General features: G+C 51.6%; 3 protein-coding genes across 3 annotated transcripts in view; 1 reads left to right on the forward strand and 2 right to left on the reverse strand.

The window, feature by feature from the left end:
* Nucleotides 1–7,888, reverse strand: part of EMWEY_00031110 (Chromosome II, complete genome, related) — a gene marked incomplete at both ends in the record, with an annotated part of 13,253 nt that extends 5,365 nt beyond the window's left edge. Inside the window, 9 exons of the mRNA XM_013481695.1 lie at nt 1–2,489; nt 2,700–3,510; nt 3,747–3,972; nt 4,158–4,495; nt 4,693–4,906; nt 5,088–5,840; nt 6,153–7,207; nt 7,505–7,577; nt 7,859–7,888. The exon at nt 1–2,489 is cut by the window's left edge and continues 387 nt beyond it. Of these exons, the coding sequence (XP_013337149.1) occupies nt 1–2,489; nt 2,700–3,510; nt 3,747–3,972; nt 4,158–4,495; nt 4,693–4,906; nt 5,088–5,840; nt 6,153–7,207; nt 7,505–7,577; nt 7,859–7,888 (5,989 nt within the window). The remainder of the gene's footprint in view (nt 2,490–2,699; nt 3,511–3,746; nt 3,973–4,157; nt 4,496–4,692; nt 4,907–5,087; nt 5,841–6,152; nt 7,208–7,504; nt 7,578–7,858) is intronic.
* A 1,641-nt stretch (nt 7,889–9,529) lies between these two features.
* Nucleotides 9,530–13,030, reverse strand: EMWEY_00031120 (mitochondrial 2-oxoglutarate/malate carrier protein, putative; the record flags this gene model as incomplete). The annotated part of the gene is made up of 10 exons (XM_013481696.1): nt 9,530–9,581; nt 9,645–9,758; nt 9,814–9,911; nt 9,967–10,067; nt 10,717–10,821; nt 11,116–11,173; nt 11,608–11,734; nt 11,867–12,008; nt 12,126–12,270; nt 12,752–13,030. 10 exons carry the CDS (start codon nt 13,028–13,030, stop codon nt 9,530–9,532), a joined length of 1,221 nt encoding a protein of 406 aa, XP_013337150.1.
* Nucleotides 13,031–13,826: 796 nt separating this feature from the next.
* EMWEY_00031130 (DNA polymerase , related) lies at nt 13,827–15,136 on the forward strand (the record flags this gene model as incomplete). Its single annotated transcript, XM_013481697.1, has 3 exons — nt 13,827–14,019; nt 14,242–14,256; nt 14,622–15,136. The coding sequence occupies 3 exons, from the start codon at nt 13,827–13,829 to the stop codon at nt 15,134–15,136; spliced, it is 723 nt and encodes a 240-aa protein (XP_013337151.1).
* Nucleotides 15,137–15,711: the final 575 nt, after the last annotated feature.

Below are 15,711 nucleotides of genomic sequence, written 5' to 3' on the forward strand. Positions count from 1 at the left end.
GCATACTTGCTGCTGCTGTGGGCTTGCTGCTGGTCTGCTGCTGCAGCAGAGCTGTAATTGTTGTCTCTCCCTCTTCTCCCGTCAGCAGCAAACTAGGAAAGGCCTTAGACATCCGCGCTACTCTCTCATCCTCAACAGCAAACCGCCGCACGTGGCCTCCCTTGCGGTCACTGCTGCTGCTGCTGCTGCTGGCGTCACTGCTGCTGCTGCTTGGTGTGTCTAGATGCAGCTCCTCTGGGCCTCCCTGTAGTGTAAGCTCAAAGGAATGGCCGCCCGGCAGCAGCACCAACTCTGAGGGGCTCAACTGCAGCGGCGGATGAACCCGCACTGTCAGCCGAGTAGAAACCTTTGCTGCTGCTGCTGCACTACCTGCTGCACTACCTGCTGCTGCAGCACCTTGAGGGAGGGCAGAAAGAGCCTCTGCATGCAAGACGAAGGAACCACGCATTTCTGATGCTGCAAGGAAGAAATGAAAACGATTTCTCTCTCCTGCTGACAGCAAAGACAGCCGCCTCCAGTCCTCAGGAGCATCCAAGTCTGCTGCTGCTGCTCCTGCTCCGGCTGGCGATGAGCCATAGACAGCAGCGGCAAGAGGGGCTCCTGTGGTATCGGAGATAGACGCATGCACCCCAAAGAAGCCCAATGTGTCGTCGTCCTGCTGCTGCTGCTGCTTCTGCTGCAGGTATTCTCCTGCTGGTGTGAGGTAGATTCTGCCTCTCCCCTGGGCGTTGCTGCTGCTGCTGCTGCTACTGTTCTCTTCTGCTGCAGTAGCAATGAGAGAGAGGCGGACAGCAGCCAAGAGTCTCGGGTCGAAGGGGAGGCCGTCGTCATCAAGACCTTCAACACGCACACCATACACCTTGCCTGCCTCCACCTCCCTCAGTGTCTCCTGCTGCTGCTGCTGCTGTTCCTCCTCCTCCTCCTCCTCTTCCTGCTCCTGCTCCTGCTGTTCCGAGACATGTGCGTGCCTTCCCCACCATCCGCTCCCTGTTGACTCTGCTGCTGGTGCTGCTGCTCGCCGCTTCTTATGCTTTGTTTTAGCTGAGAGCGATGTTGGCAGCAGCATCAAACGCAACGAGCGCAGACGCACGAAGAGCAGTTGTACAGACAGCTGTGGCCCATTGCCACTGCTGCTGTTGCTGTTTGGCTGCCACGGGCTCAGCAGCCTCTGATCCCAAGCTTCCAAGCGCAGCGATGGTAGCTTCTGCTGCTGGTGCTGCAGAATGGGGTCTGTTTCCTTAAGAGAGGGAGGCAGCACGAATAACTCCCTCATACTGAGGGGGCAAACATCAGCAAAAGGAGAAAGACCGAAGGAGAAGGGAGAAGGCAAAGATACACCCCACACACTAGCAATAGACGCACCCAAACCCGTGCATGCAACGTCTGCTGCACTCCCATACTCTGCTGCTCCCGCAGTAGCAGCGGCAGCAGCTGCTGCTGAAGAATCCCCCGCCAGCAATGCCGCATGTCGAGCAGAAGCCTTTGCAGGAGACAGACATTGGAGCAGAGGACTTTCCCGCGACGTCAGCAGCTCACCACTACCCACCACACTAGCAGCAGGTCCTGCTGCTGCTGATGCTCCTTCGAGGGGCAGCAGACGTACAACTCGCACGGCCTCCATGTCCGGACTGCCGAACTGCAGCAGCAGACGAGAAGCCACGCCTGGGAAGAAAGGCAGTCGCACAATCTGCATCTGCTGCTGCTGCTCACTACCTGCTGCTGCTGTTGCCGCCGCTTGTAAGGAGGGAGGGGCAGCTGCTGGTGGAGGCAGCAATCTCAAGGGAGGGGATAGCATGAGCAGCAGACTGTCGCGCAGCTGTCCCTTTTCCCATAGAGGGAAATTCTGGTGCGGGTCTCCTGCTGCTGCTGCTGCTGCTCCCCACTGCTGCAGCGATGCCTGCAGCAGCAGCAGCTGCTGCTGACTAAGGGCGGCCTCCAAGTCTGCGGGGATTTGAGTTGGCGGTCTTACGGCGACCTCTAATGAGAAAGAGCCGCAGCAAAATGACGGTGAGACAGCAAGCAACGCCAATGAATATCCATTTCCTGCTGCTGCTGGTGCTGCTTTTGCTGCTGAGGAAGTCAGGACCTGCAGCAGCGGCTGCTCGCCCCCATGCTGCTGCTGCTGCTGTTGCTGCGTGGGAGTGAGCTTCCACTGAGTGGGGAGGGCCTCAAGACCAACAAGAGGCCTTAAGGAAGCAGTATACGCTAACAGCCCAAAGGCATGCTGCGCGCCGCACTGTATATACAGACTATCTGCATTGTTAGCTGACAACTCTGCAGCAGCAGACGATGGCTTTGCTGCTTCCAGTGTAGCAGCAGCAACAGGAAGTCCCCCCAATGCCTCCTGCAAAAGAGCCACACGCTCCTGCTGCTGCTGTCCACGGCCTGCAGCAGCAACAGCTCGGGACAGGGAAGGCAACGCCCGCAGCTGCAGCAACTCGGGGTAGTGGCAGGATATCATTACTGACACCGTCTCCTCCCGTGAGCACCTGCGCATACACTCCATACGACTACAACGAATAATGCAGCAGCAGCAGCAAGAAGCGGAACAAAGCAACAACACCCACCACCACCACCACCACCACCAGCACTTGCTGCAGCACTCCGCGATTCGCCATATCCCCTGGCATACCCACTGCAACTACAAACAGCGGCAGCAACAACAACAGCAGCAACAACAGCAGCAGATGCTTGCTTACGTGACATTGGGGTCTTTAGAAGTGTATGTGCTGCTGAGAGTAACCAACAGGGGATTTTGCCCCTCGCGAAGACACACAAAACGCTGCAGCAAACCGCCACCCTCCTGTACTACTGCTACTGCTGCCGCCTCCTCATTGTCAGAACCTGTTGCTGCTGCGGCTGCATCTGTTGCTGCTGGGCGCACAGTGGCAATCACAGTGTGTCTGTAGGCCTCCGGCCTCGAAGGGGGTCCCTCCTTTAGAAACACTGTTAAAGAACCCCCAACCATCAAAGCCACCTCCCCCACAGCACCCAAACTGCCGCTGCTGCTGCTGCTGTTGCTGCTGCTGCTGATGGCAGAGATAGGTGCTCCATAGTGGAGGATGTTGCTGGCGGTGCTTGCAGCTAGTGCATTGGGAGGCCGGAGATCGAGTTGCTGCTGCAGCGTGGAGGCCTGTGCTGCTCTTGCTGCAGCTGTGCTGCTGCTGCTGGGGTCCCTGGTCAGCCGCTGCAGCAACGGGGCTGCTCGCCCTGTGTTAAGTCTCTCTGGTGGCGGCAGGGGGAAGGAGAGGGAGGAGAGAATGGCCCACAACTCCATAGGCCGGTACACGTCTATTTGGGCAGAAGCCTGCAGCAACAGCTGCTGCTGCTGCTGCTGCTGCAGTGTTGCTGTCAGTCGTGCTGAGCCTTTGCGCAGTCCTTTTAAGGATACAATCCCACAGGTGTATGGCACAGCACCCATACCCTGCAGCAGCAACAGCAGCACCAGCAAAACGAACAACACACACAACCTATCCACCTCCACAACGGCCTCGGCAGCACCAAAAGCATCTGAAAGCAACAAACAAATAGCAGCAAGCAGCAAACAGAAAGCAAGCAAGCAGCAGCAAGCAACAGGTAGCAGCCAAGGAACAGCAGGTTGAGAAAGAGCCTCACAAGGTGTGTGAAGGAGACAACTGGGGGCCCCTCAACAGCAAATGTTGGTCTTGGGCAGGCAGCTAGCTGCGTTGGCGATATCCAGAAGGGATGAACAACTGGCGAATCTGCTGCTGCTTCTGCTGCTGCACCATGTGCTGCTGCTGCTGCTGCTTCTGTCAGGCGATCGCGTGCCTCTTGAAGAGTTTTGGGCCAATCCTGCGAGGAGACAAACGACTCCACGGGTCCTTCTGGAGCCTTCTCGCTGCTGCTGCTGCTTTTGCTGTTGCTGCTGTTGGTGCGAGAGAGCCAGCGTCTGTTGGCTGCAGGCAGGACGCCAGCAAAGACGGACAAGTCAGCAGAGGCGACAACAATTGCCTGAAGAAAACAAGGACACAATTATTATAAACAATAAGAGCAAGAATAGTAATACTACTTATAATTAATTTACTATTAAACAGGGGAAGATGCAGCAGCAGGCAGCAAATAGAAGTCCCCGGCAGTTGAGGGAGGTCTTCTTGAGTATATTTATAAGCATATTCAGGTGTATGTGGAGGTTGTACAGTGTTGTCGTCTTGTGGAGTATTTGCTTCTCTGCCTTGCTGCTGCTGCTGCAGCGGCAGCAGCAAATGCTGCAGGCGCAATTCAACCTTGGAAGGAGGCGCAACAATGACTGTCAGCAGCAGCCCATTTTGTGGCTGTCTTTTGTCTTGCAGCAGCACAGACCCCACTCCTAAACCCTCAGCCTCAACTACCCAGTGCTGCTGCTGCTGCTGCTGTTGCTGTTGTTGTGCTGTGGGCAGCAGCAGCAACCCGGAAGAGGAAAAGGGCGCAGCAACTGGACCAACGGGAGGCAGCACACGGCAGACTGAAGGGTCGAGGGAAGTCAGCAGATACTCTCCTGAGGGCCAACACATACACATACCGCAAGCCCTAAACCCTAAACCCTAGATAATAAAGACTGCAGCTGAAGCTGCACGCTCAGTCGTTCTTTGGGGTTTAGTAGATAAATTTACCCCCCCTATGTCGGCCGTACATACCCTTTTCTCCTGCAAGTGTCTAGGGTTCAGGGTTTAGGGGTAAGTGTGCTGGTTGTACCTGAGCCTCCCTGGGGTTCTAAGGGGAATGCGGAGTTGGGGGCAAGGAGGAGGGGGGCCTCTAGTCGTGGTAGTGCAGCAAACCCCTCTACCTGCTGCTGTGTGCTACGGTGTATAGGCAGCAAACGGAAGGAGACAGGAGGAACAACAACAACAACAAGAGAGACAGAGACAACAGCAAAGGGTCTCCAAACAGCAGCAGGAGGGACACCGATCTGCACCAAGGAGACCGTCAATTGGCCAACACCTAAACTGTTAGCTCGTAGTAAGGCGTAACCCTAATATACAATACACACACACAATATATATATTAATTATTATATTATATAATAATAGTAATAATAACAATTATTAATAATAATAGCAATTAAAACGATTAAAACAATTAAGACGCACCTGTTGAGGGGCGGCGACCTTCTCGAAAGGACAGGGGCCATCTGCTGCTGCTTCCTCTCCTGCTGCTGCTGCTGCTTCTGTCTCTGCTGCTGCAGCACAAGACCAGTTTAGCACTGCATTGGGGGGGAGAAGCATTTTGCTGCTGCGGGCGCCCCCTTCTACTGGGGCCCCCAACTCTGCCTTCAATAGGTACTCCTTGCCCTGTGTTAAGTATACCACAGCTGCCGCGTCGCCTCCTGGTGCTGCTGCTGCTGCTCTCTCGTTTTTCGTCAAGGGAGAAAGGCGCAAGGCAGTCAAGGAAGAGGGTCCCTCCCCCCCAACTCCAAGTGCATCTTCTTCCTGCAGCAAGTGCCGCAGCAGGAGCGCCTTCTCCGCCGCTGCACCACTGCTGCTTCCGCTGCTGCCAGCAGCAGCAGCAGCTGCTGCTGTTGCCCTGCGCCAGAGGAGCTGGCTGTTGAGGGCCTCTGTATCTTCGTAAGAGAGATGCAAAGTCTTAGGAAAGGCAACAACAACATCTGCCTGCTGTTGCTCTCCTGTTCGGGTGTCTCGGCAGCTCACAAAGCCTCGATAGGGCAGCAGGCCACTGCTGTCCTGCTGCACCAACCCCACAGTGACAATCCCCTCGTCTGTGACCTGCAGCAACGACGCACCAGCAGCAGATGCTGCTGCAGCAGAATCTTCCGGCAGCAGAGGCTCAACACTCCAAGAGAAATCTGGATTTGGAAGGCTTAACACTTCTTGACGGCCATCCTCCTGCAACACACCCAGCAGCAGATAAAGCAGCAGCACATGCAGCACCAAGAACAGCAGTAGTAGTAGGAGTAGTAGTAGTAGTAGCGGTAGCAGGGCGCAGGGGTACAAGTGTTAAGTACTGACAGAGAACCAATGCGTGTTGCTTAGTGTTCATGAATAGATGAAAGACAGAGTTAATGAATAGACTAAAGCAATTGTTAAGTATATTTACGTACTTAATATATTTATTAATATAAAATACATATAAATATATATACTTAATTGATTAAAGTAATTAATAGACAAAAAACAAAGAGTATATTGTGTACTAACCCATAGTCTAAGTAGGCGAATATTGAATGTTGCCGCCGGTGGTAGAAGAAGATGAGTTGGCTGAAGAGAGAAAACTTCATGGACAAGAAAAGAAACTTCTGCTGCTGCAACATCACCATATTCCTTTAATGCAAGACGAGCTCGTAAGAGTACTCGTCCTGTACGTAAGCCCCTCAATACTATGGCATCCGAACGGATACCTACTTCACCTTCCTCCGAATGCTGCTGATGGTTCTGCTGATGCTGCTGCTGCTGAGCCTCGACAAGACGGCGAGCTGGTGTGCCTGCTACTGCATCTGTTGCTACAGGCTCTATTGCAACAACATCTGAAGGTCCTTCAATATGCCAAGAAAAAGGTAATCCTTCAAGAGACGAGAAAACATTCCCTTCCTCATCGTATGCAAGTAAACTAACATCTCCTAATTGACCAATTGCAAGACGTTTATCTCTTGTTGAAAAACTTAATCGTACTATTGGTGCAACCAATACCTGCGCCCTAAAGCCGCGCCTATGAAGACCCCCAATACCTTGGCCACCACCACCACCAGCTGGTAATAAAGAACCCTCAGAGGAAGAAGAAACAGAGGATAGGTCCGAAACGCCCATTATTAAACCACGCTCAGCAGAGGCGAAAACCCAGGAAGACGCACGACGACCTAAAGACTGAGGAGCAGCCTCCACCAACACGCGAGAGAAACAAGAGGGCCTCCCTCCAGATACCCAACCTTGAACAGGTGGGGAGCCCATAGATCCTCCTCGCCTTCCCACATCTCCATCCAAACGGCATGCTGCTGCAGGCTGGTCAGATGAACAATCAGGCTGCAGCAGGGATACCACCTGCGGGTTCTGGGCCACCCAGTAGAAGCATATTGCAGCACCACCCTGAGGCGAACCATTAAAGCCCTCCAGTTGCAGCTGAGCCCGCACAGCAGGGAAATTTGAAGCATGAGAAGGAGGCACCCAAGGCAACAACACTTGAGACGGCCCAATAGACAAACCCTCAGGCCAACTCCCCCCTAACCCCTCTATAGGAGGGGATACACTCTCACCCAATACTAACCCCCATAACAACAACAACACACCCACACACAAATATTGCCGAACAATACGCCAACCAGAGCCAATCGAAAACGTCAAATCCAACAACACAACAGATAAACCGCCCAACACCTTTGGAAACCTCGCTCGCCACAGCCCCTCCAACAACGCTCCCCAAGGCGCCTCAGATAACCCCATAGCCGTCAAAACTATCGCGCTGCGAAAGACGGAACAACAGCCGGCACCTAGGAGATCGAATTGCTCATGCTGCAAGGCCGCAGACACGGGGGAGCTGGCAGCGGCAGCTCGCTTACACCCCGCCGTCCCTTTGTAGCACAAGACGTCGCGGAACACAGGGTGGGAGGAATCCAACAGATGCTGAAGACTCTGAACAAACCAACGCCACCCGCAGAACCCTCATCGGCCAATGGCGAACTATTCCGCTGAATCCACTGTGCTACGGTCCCTAGGGACGTTGCCTCGATCTCCGTGGACCCTGGTCAAACAGGTGGCGTCGAAGGTAGGCTGCTCATACAAAACATCCCTCGTTTATAATTAAAAGCTAGAGAACAAATGCCAACTCGGGAAGACGCCGCCTGCGGTCATGCGAGGGTTCCTTGGCCCTGCACTTTCCGCTCCCGTTCAGGCTCGTCCCATCATGTACTCACAAAGGACGGGCTCATAACACTATTCAGCATGTTGCCATATGCAACGAGGGAAACCCCTACAAATTTTTAAGTTACCTCGCCAAGACCTCAGCAGCCCGTGGTCGTATAGCTGCATGCGGCTGCGGGGGGGCAACCCCACACCACGTAGTGGATAATCACGGCTTTGCTCGTCACAAGCTGGTTCGTAATTCGTATTCGGGGGACACTAGGGCAATAATCGGTACGCGAGCTCTTTATGACCCGCTGTCTTTGAGTGGACTCTTCTGCTTGGTAATGAAAGTGTTGGGCTGCCGACCATTGGGGACATCCGGCGATATCGCCAATGACTTTCAAATTAGATCCACCTTCCAAACGGGTAACAAAACAAATCTTTTATGCATGACCCTACTTCTACTTCGTGTTTTGCTAGTTGTGGTTCAGCCCCGGGCGCGTTGCGTCTACTACAGCGCTGACCTGTAGGCGCTTAGACGCCTGATGAGCTTGCGCAGTCAGACGTAAATAAAAACCCCACGATACACAAGAGGGATGCTCCTCTGAAATTCCTTAGAAGCTGTACTGCTCTATCCGTTCCCTTCCCTCTGATTTAAGTCCAACAACTAACTCCTTGCTACAGTTACTGCGTTGCCTTTTGTCGCCTTGTTGGCGTGTACATTCAGTTACTTGCGTTCAGAAGCTTAAGTATACTTTGCGGATGTATAATTCTTATTCTTGTGGTTTAATTCTCCCTGAAGATACACTTCAGGGGAGTTGCTTGCTACACACAGTAGCACCACGGCGTGAAGTTTAGTATATCGCGTTTTTTAGATTCTGGCTTGTTTGAAAATTCGCTTTTTCCGAATAGAGCAAAAGCTATTCTGGTAATAGCACATCTATACTGGGGAGGCTTGCATGTAGACGATCATTCGTGACCAGCAAGCGTGCGGCAGGACGATGCGGAGGGGCGGGCATACGAATGGTACAAAGCTGCATCCAGCCGTGCTTGTCCGTCCTGCTATGGATATACTTACACGGTTTGCTCAGAGTAGCACATTGGTACCCGTCTGAATGTGAGCAACTATTCCGCATTCATTCCGTGCTGAGAAGGATGCAACAATCTGCACAGGCACGTTCTGGCACGTAGGGCGAACTCCCCTTGAATGGGCCCAACTAGAAAATTTTAGTTGTACTGCACCACTGTGCTGATGACGAGTGAAGAGTAAGGCAGTTTATTTTCCGCAACTTTGTATCAGGTGGAGGTCTCTGAATGCTATACGAGGTTCTTGTGCGCCATCAGTGAAAAATGGAAATTTGCATTTTGAGTGGTCCTGGCTTGTGTTTGGACTGTAAACACTCCTTTTTGGGGAGTCTTGGTGGAAGTATGTTAATGGGCTGCTACCCGTTTGGGGTCAATGTAGCTTTCTTAAGCAGTTGTCCGCATATAGCGAGATTGTACGTGCAGATCTTTTCGAGCCAAGCGCACGTCTTTGGCTCTCTGCTAGTGGCAGCACTAGTTACAGTTTGAAGTCGCTTAGTCGATTTCTTGATTTGTAGCTATGCGGGTCTGGGAATATACAGGCCCGCAGGGAAATCTATTATGACATCTTTACATATACAATTCGGCAAATCGTGCACTTCATTTTACGTGCCAAACAATGTTGTTGTAATCTGAAAATTTGTTATCGAGTTGTTCGCCTAAAGGCGAAGGTCCACAGCTTCTGGTCGAGGTGTGGGTCCCAAAAGTTTGCTGCGGCACAGACAAAGCATGACAGCCTGCGGCATCAAAACATCCCAGGAAAAGTGTGCCTACCTAGCTTCTTTGATTGACTGTTCAAGCCGAGTTGTGGTAAAGTAGAACATGAGAAAGACTCCGACCATGATAAGTGCAGCGAAAAATGCAATTGCACGACGGTCGCCACGAAACCTGTTGGCGATGTCTAAAGCGGGAATTTTGGGAGGAAGCTGTGTGTGCTGCATACTTTTCTTCGGACTCTTCCAACCGTGCAAGCTCGGCAGTCAGAGCTGCAATATCAACTGGAGCCGGGGTATCAACAAACGCTGCGCTCGAATCCTTGGTCTGTAGAGGAATCATGAAGTACAGGGAAAGAAGAAACCAGTGTAGAAGTGCTTACAACCGGCAGAGGAGGCAGTGATGATTTGACCTCGGCGGCGTACGCCAGTTTGGCTTCATCAACCCATTTAGGAACATGTTGAATGCTCTCCGAGCCAATGGCTGAAAGCGTTACAACAGCAACTGCTGTACACAAATAAAGTGCTGACTTCATCTTCGTAGAAACTATTTTGTATCTGTGACCCTGTAACAATGTGAGAAAAATTTCCAAATTCTAGTCTGTACACAGATTCGCAAATGCACACGCTGGGATGAAGTGTACGGACAGCACTTCCATGGGGTTCACATCGGTCTGAGTGTCACTTTTTGTTTTCTGCGTTTCTCTGCATGAAGCCTCCGATCGATCTTGCAATGGCAGCGAAGATAAGGGTTACTGCTTTGTTGACTCTTCTGGCACTGCGTCATTCGCAGACAACCACAGTAAACGCTGTTGCTGCTCATGAAAAGCAAACACAAGTGAGTTGCTCGCTCGTTGGACGCAACGTTCCACCAGTTAACGCAGCTACAAATAGATGTCAGAAGGCATAGGCGATGTTGCTGACCAAATGAGGTTTGGCGTTACAGGCCTGGTAGGTCACGAAATCTCCAATGGCCGACGTGTTGCCTCAAGTTGACAGTTCAGACCGTAGAAGTTGACCCTGCCGATGAGGAAGAAGACGATGGTATTAACCCACATACGACACCATCAAACGGCCTCACATTACACAAATACGCTCCTGTAGGCTTTCCTGGAGGCGGACTGTGGTCCTACGATTCTCTGTGGGCCTCAGCCAACAGCATGCACCCAGAAGTAAGAAAGCAATACCTCCTGGTGTAGTACCGTCATTCACGAAGGGCACATAGGAACTCCCTGCTACTGCGGTAATCATTTTGCCAAGCAATGAAACAACGAAATATTCAAGCAGCAACCGTATTTAGGCAAATACATATTTGCCTCAAGAAACCCCCACAACAGTTCAAGTGAGTCGCATCGGTGTGCGCAAATAAGCATTTGAAGCAATACTGTTGGGGCAATTATACCCCTTGGGCACAGGAGTCATCGCCTAACGCGCTTCGTTTCCTTCAGCAACAGTAGTTTAAGTGGAACGGTTTTTGCCTGGGATGTGCCAGCTCTTGGTGCCGGATGTGGCTTTGCTACACGAAGTCATACGGGTCTTCAATTCGGCTGAAGAATGCGGCGCTGACGCCGCAATCTTCGTCTGTCCTGACTAATTAGTGCGAATAATGACAAAACGATGAGAATGAATCAACTAAGTGCTGTTCTACACTAAAGACGAACACAGGGCAATCCTACTGCCTTTATTCTCATGCCCAGCATCTCGCGGGTGCCTCACTAGCCTGAATATCTACACAAAACCTACCATGGGTAGAATCAACGTGAAATAGTTTTCCACACCATAAAAAAGTCCTTCCACTTCGGGATAGAGTCACCAAAGCTGGTGCACTGCATTGAAGCTCGGAGTCTTATTTCACTCAGAAACGGGCGCGGTGTACTCTGGTCTGAGACGTAGTTGCATGATGGTTGCAGCATCTACATCCATGTTCCAAACGCTATCCTGAGCGTCTAGAAAAATCGCCTGAACGTTCTGTCCAAATAATCCATGCAAATAAGCGTGATCATCGCGTGCGGCGCGATCCTTACGTAGTACGTCGGGTAACCTGTGTAGAATGCGGTGATACCCTCGGTGCGAGTGATCTTCACTGCAGCATCCAGTACACCTCTGTATGGCAACTCTCCCGTCACCGGATCAGGGCGCATTTTCTGCAGGCTGCATCAATCCAAAGCAACAGGGTAACTAGATCACTAATTCAAGCACACGGAAGAAAAAAGCGTTAGCATGGGCATGGAAACCAAGAACGGAATTGTGATGGACTGGTTCCAACAACTAAAAAAGTCTCACCGTGTCTTTAAGAAGTCGAATGGAAGTGAGAATGTCACCGCGAAAAAGCCCGAGATAGCACTTGCCGTTAATGTCGTTGTCCATCCGTCACCCAAAGTTGGAGCAAGCATTTCCTTGCACTGGTCATTCGTCGCTAGCATTCCTGCAACGATTGTAGGTCGCAAGAATTAAAGTGCATGTCCAATGTTTCTTGGGGAGCGGAGGTGGGAGAGGTTAGTGTCTATATGGTTATAGGGGACTCTGAAACCGCAATGCGTACCCATGTTCAGCGACATGGCTCGCAAAACTGTGGGGAAGCTGCCTCGCCAAAGGCCTAGAAGCCCCTCTTCCTTTACTATCCGCGAAATGGCGTTAAATATGCCCGTGTAGTTGCGTCGAGATTCAGGCGGAAGTGTTGCGTCAGCCTGTGGGGCATGTTCACACTCCCGAGTAATGTCAGTGGTTACTGTGTCACATGTTGATCAGCAAACCGGCGGCGGTGTTTATGCGATCAAAATGGTACTACCAACCTGCATGCGTATCAGGGAGAGGTCTGCTGGATTCCCAACAGCAGCAGCAACTCCACCTGCAGCCAGGCCAGCTGCTGCCTTTTTCCAAAGCGGGAGAGGCGGAGGTGGGGCTGTGGGGTCTGCACTCCTTGACATTTCTTTCAGTCTGTCGCAAAAGACTCGGAAGAGCCCAAGGCGGGCGGTAGAGTATGTCAACTGTTCTTCCACAACACAGCAGAAGCAAGCGCACTTCCAGACATGGCAAAAAGCGCACATGAGAGGCAGCTGTCCTGCAGTGCCTACAGCGAATTTCACCTTCGTGAACGCTACTAGTTGACTTGACACGAGTGCCTGAGCTTGGGCCTGCGTTAAGGCAACAAATCAGCAGCAGCCGCACCTGACGTGTGATACCGGCGTCGAGACCCTTGTACAATGCGAGAACGCCTTCGTTCTTGAGAACGCTTTTTAGAACCTGAACAGGGCTCGTTGACGCTTTGGCGCCGCCTTCCCCCACCAGTTGCAGCCGAACCTTAACCATGTCCACAGGCTGAATGCAACAAGTGGCTATACAGCCAGAGAGGCCTCCGACAATGAACGGTCTCGCCTTGGAAATCGCTGAACATGTCGGCTTGGTCGCGGGGGATTCCCGCGGCTCTGTGGGCCTGGCAGAGCTCATTGGACGAGAGTGCACAGAGGAGGCAACGCAGTAAACTGGAAGGGAAAAGTGATTGAAGCGCTGCCGACGCCTCTCCTTTATTCACAGAAGATGCGCAGCAAAGAGAAACCGAGCCCACTGCATGCGCCTGAGGAAGCGGAGAAAAAAACCCCGCAGGGTCTAAACAGTTTAGTTGAGAGAATTCGTATAGACACGTTAATCCGTTAATGCCAACCGGCTATTCAAGTCTGTTAAGAAGCCAATATGAGCTCACAAATGGCGAAAATCCTAGAATCAACTTTCAGCCACCCGTCGCGCTCTGTCGGTGTGTTTCCACCGGGTCGATTCACGCGGAGTTAGTGTTTGGATCCTTCTAGGGCTTGCGCCTCCTTTTTTTTTCTGTCTTTGGCATTTTAAGTTCATCTTGATCTCTGTGAAGTTTCAGGTTGTGGAAACAAAAGACGCTTGCTTACCACCAACGCTCCGTAGAGGTTGTTGTGTGTGGCCTAGACAGACGTCGAGGGCGCTAGAGGAAAGAGGCGCCTCCATTTCCCCTGGACGAAGTGTTTTTGTAAAGCTCATCTGATTTCGCGTATTTCTATTCGTATACGAGCCCTAACCCGTTTCTTTCGGAGCAAATCCTCGCTTTAGCCCGCGGCCCCCCGATCGGGAATCTGGCACTTCCTTCCTTTTTCCTTCAGGACTTCAGCCCTGTCTACATCAGGCCGACTTGGTGCAGTGCTGACTCATTCCATCGTCCCACTAGTAGAGGGTCTGCGCCCAGAGTACAGCATTTAAGCCCTGAGGCCTGCGGAGGATGGCCGGGGCGGCTGCAGTTCGGGGCGGGGCGGTTGCCTCTGGAGGGTCCCCTTCTGAAATGACTTCCTCTGTGCTGGGATTTGAAAAATCGGGGCCATCCCGCGCCGCTGCTGAAGATGTGTGGGCGCGTCTCCTTAAGAGTTGGCGTCGGGAGGACACCCCAAAGGGCTGCAACCAGCTAAGGGGAACGGGTGAGAATTTGTCCTGCACATGCAGTCTATGTAAAAGGACTTAAGACGAATTTTTTTTGACAGCTGTGTTACTGCGCGCGGATGCGTTTTGCTGTTTTATGCACTTTGGGATATGGAAATGTTGGGTGTTGCCTATTCCCCCAAGCTTGTTAGATAGGCAGCCAATGAACAAGTCTGTCTGCTGAGTACTCGATTTGCCTCTGCGTATTTCTGCTTCTGCAGGCGAAGAGGATTTGAGTACGCCATATCTTTTTCTTCATTCCCACTACAGCCGACTTTTGGCATAGGCCAGCCAGGCGGCCGGAAGGCACACCTGTCTTTGTCTTCTCAAAATATATGCCCGCACCTATGAATATGTATAAATGCAGATATATAATATAATTTTACAGATATGAATATCCAGGCGTCAGTGTGAGCATGAACTTGCGCATATGTGCATGCCTCTTGGTGAACTGCTGCTGCGCGGAATTATGTAAAAGCATTTTTTGTGTGTATTATTTGTCTCCACACATGGTATGCACGTATTGCGTTTCTACATCTGGTGTTGTATGGACCGTCATATATTTGTGTTTTCAGTAGATGTGTTTGTATTATCTCCGTAGTTTTCTTCCAGCTGGACGTCGCCGCAGCGACAGCATTTCGACATTCCGTGCCGGAGACGATCTTGCAGCGGCCTCTTAAACTGCAACAGGAAGGGCTCTCTAATGGCGCTGGGTCAGCAACAGCGATGGCACCAGGTGCCGCAGCAGGTGTGAACGGAACACCAGGAGGATCAGCAGGAGCACCAGTTCGTCCTCCACCCAGCATAGTGACTGCCTCTTCGCTGTGTGCAGCAGAGGCGGCGCGGGGAAACACCACTTTCCCGATGGTTCGCCTTTACGGGGTAACCGCTGGGGGGCAGTCGGTTATGTGCAACGTCCACGGCTTCTTCCCCTACTGCTATTTCGAATGCCCTGGGCCTCTGGCTGCAGCCATGCGAGCTGCTGCTCCCGTCGCTGCGGCACCTGGTGGTTATGGTGCTAGTGCTGCAGCGCAGGGCAGCTGCGGGTGGCAACAAAATGCTGTCACCGAGGCACTTCGTACTACAATAGACGTATGCCATTACTACTGCAGTTGACCCTCTCCTGTTTCTTCCTTGTTCCCTCGTCAAGGACTTCACCGTAAACTCGGCTGTGCCTGTGGCGCTTGGCTCGTGTACACTGAGCTTTCACGTGGGAAAAGTTGTTAAGAGGCACCTGTTGGGCAAGCGTGTAAATAGGAATGTGAATACTAATGAGGATTCGAATGCCAATACGAGAGTGTATAAATCTGAATACACATATACATAAATGCATGCACATTGATATGATTGAGTGAATTTGTGAATTTAGGCGTGAATATTACTAGTGAGTATGAATGTGAATGTGAGTGTGAATCTGAATGTCAGTGTGAATGTGGGTACGTTGATATAGATCTTGGAAATGAACCGATCAGTGTATAGATAAGAACATATGGGTATGGATATGAATAAACGGATCTGAATAGGCATACGCGGATCTGAGTGTAAATATGGAGTTTTCAATGCGAATATTATGGATATGAACATGGGTGTGGCTATGGATTCGAATATGGATGCGAACCTGTATATACCGATATGAAGAGGAACGTGAGCATGTAGATTGATGAACATATATATATATATATATATATATA

The sequence above is a fragment of the Eimeria maxima genome, genomic scaffold, assembly GCF_000499605.1.
Source record: "Eimeria maxima Weybridge genomic scaffold, Emw_scaff386, whole genome shotgun sequence".
Taxonomy (NCBI): Eukaryota; Apicomplexa; class Conoidasida; order Eucoccidiorida; family Eimeriidae; genus Eimeria; species Eimeria maxima.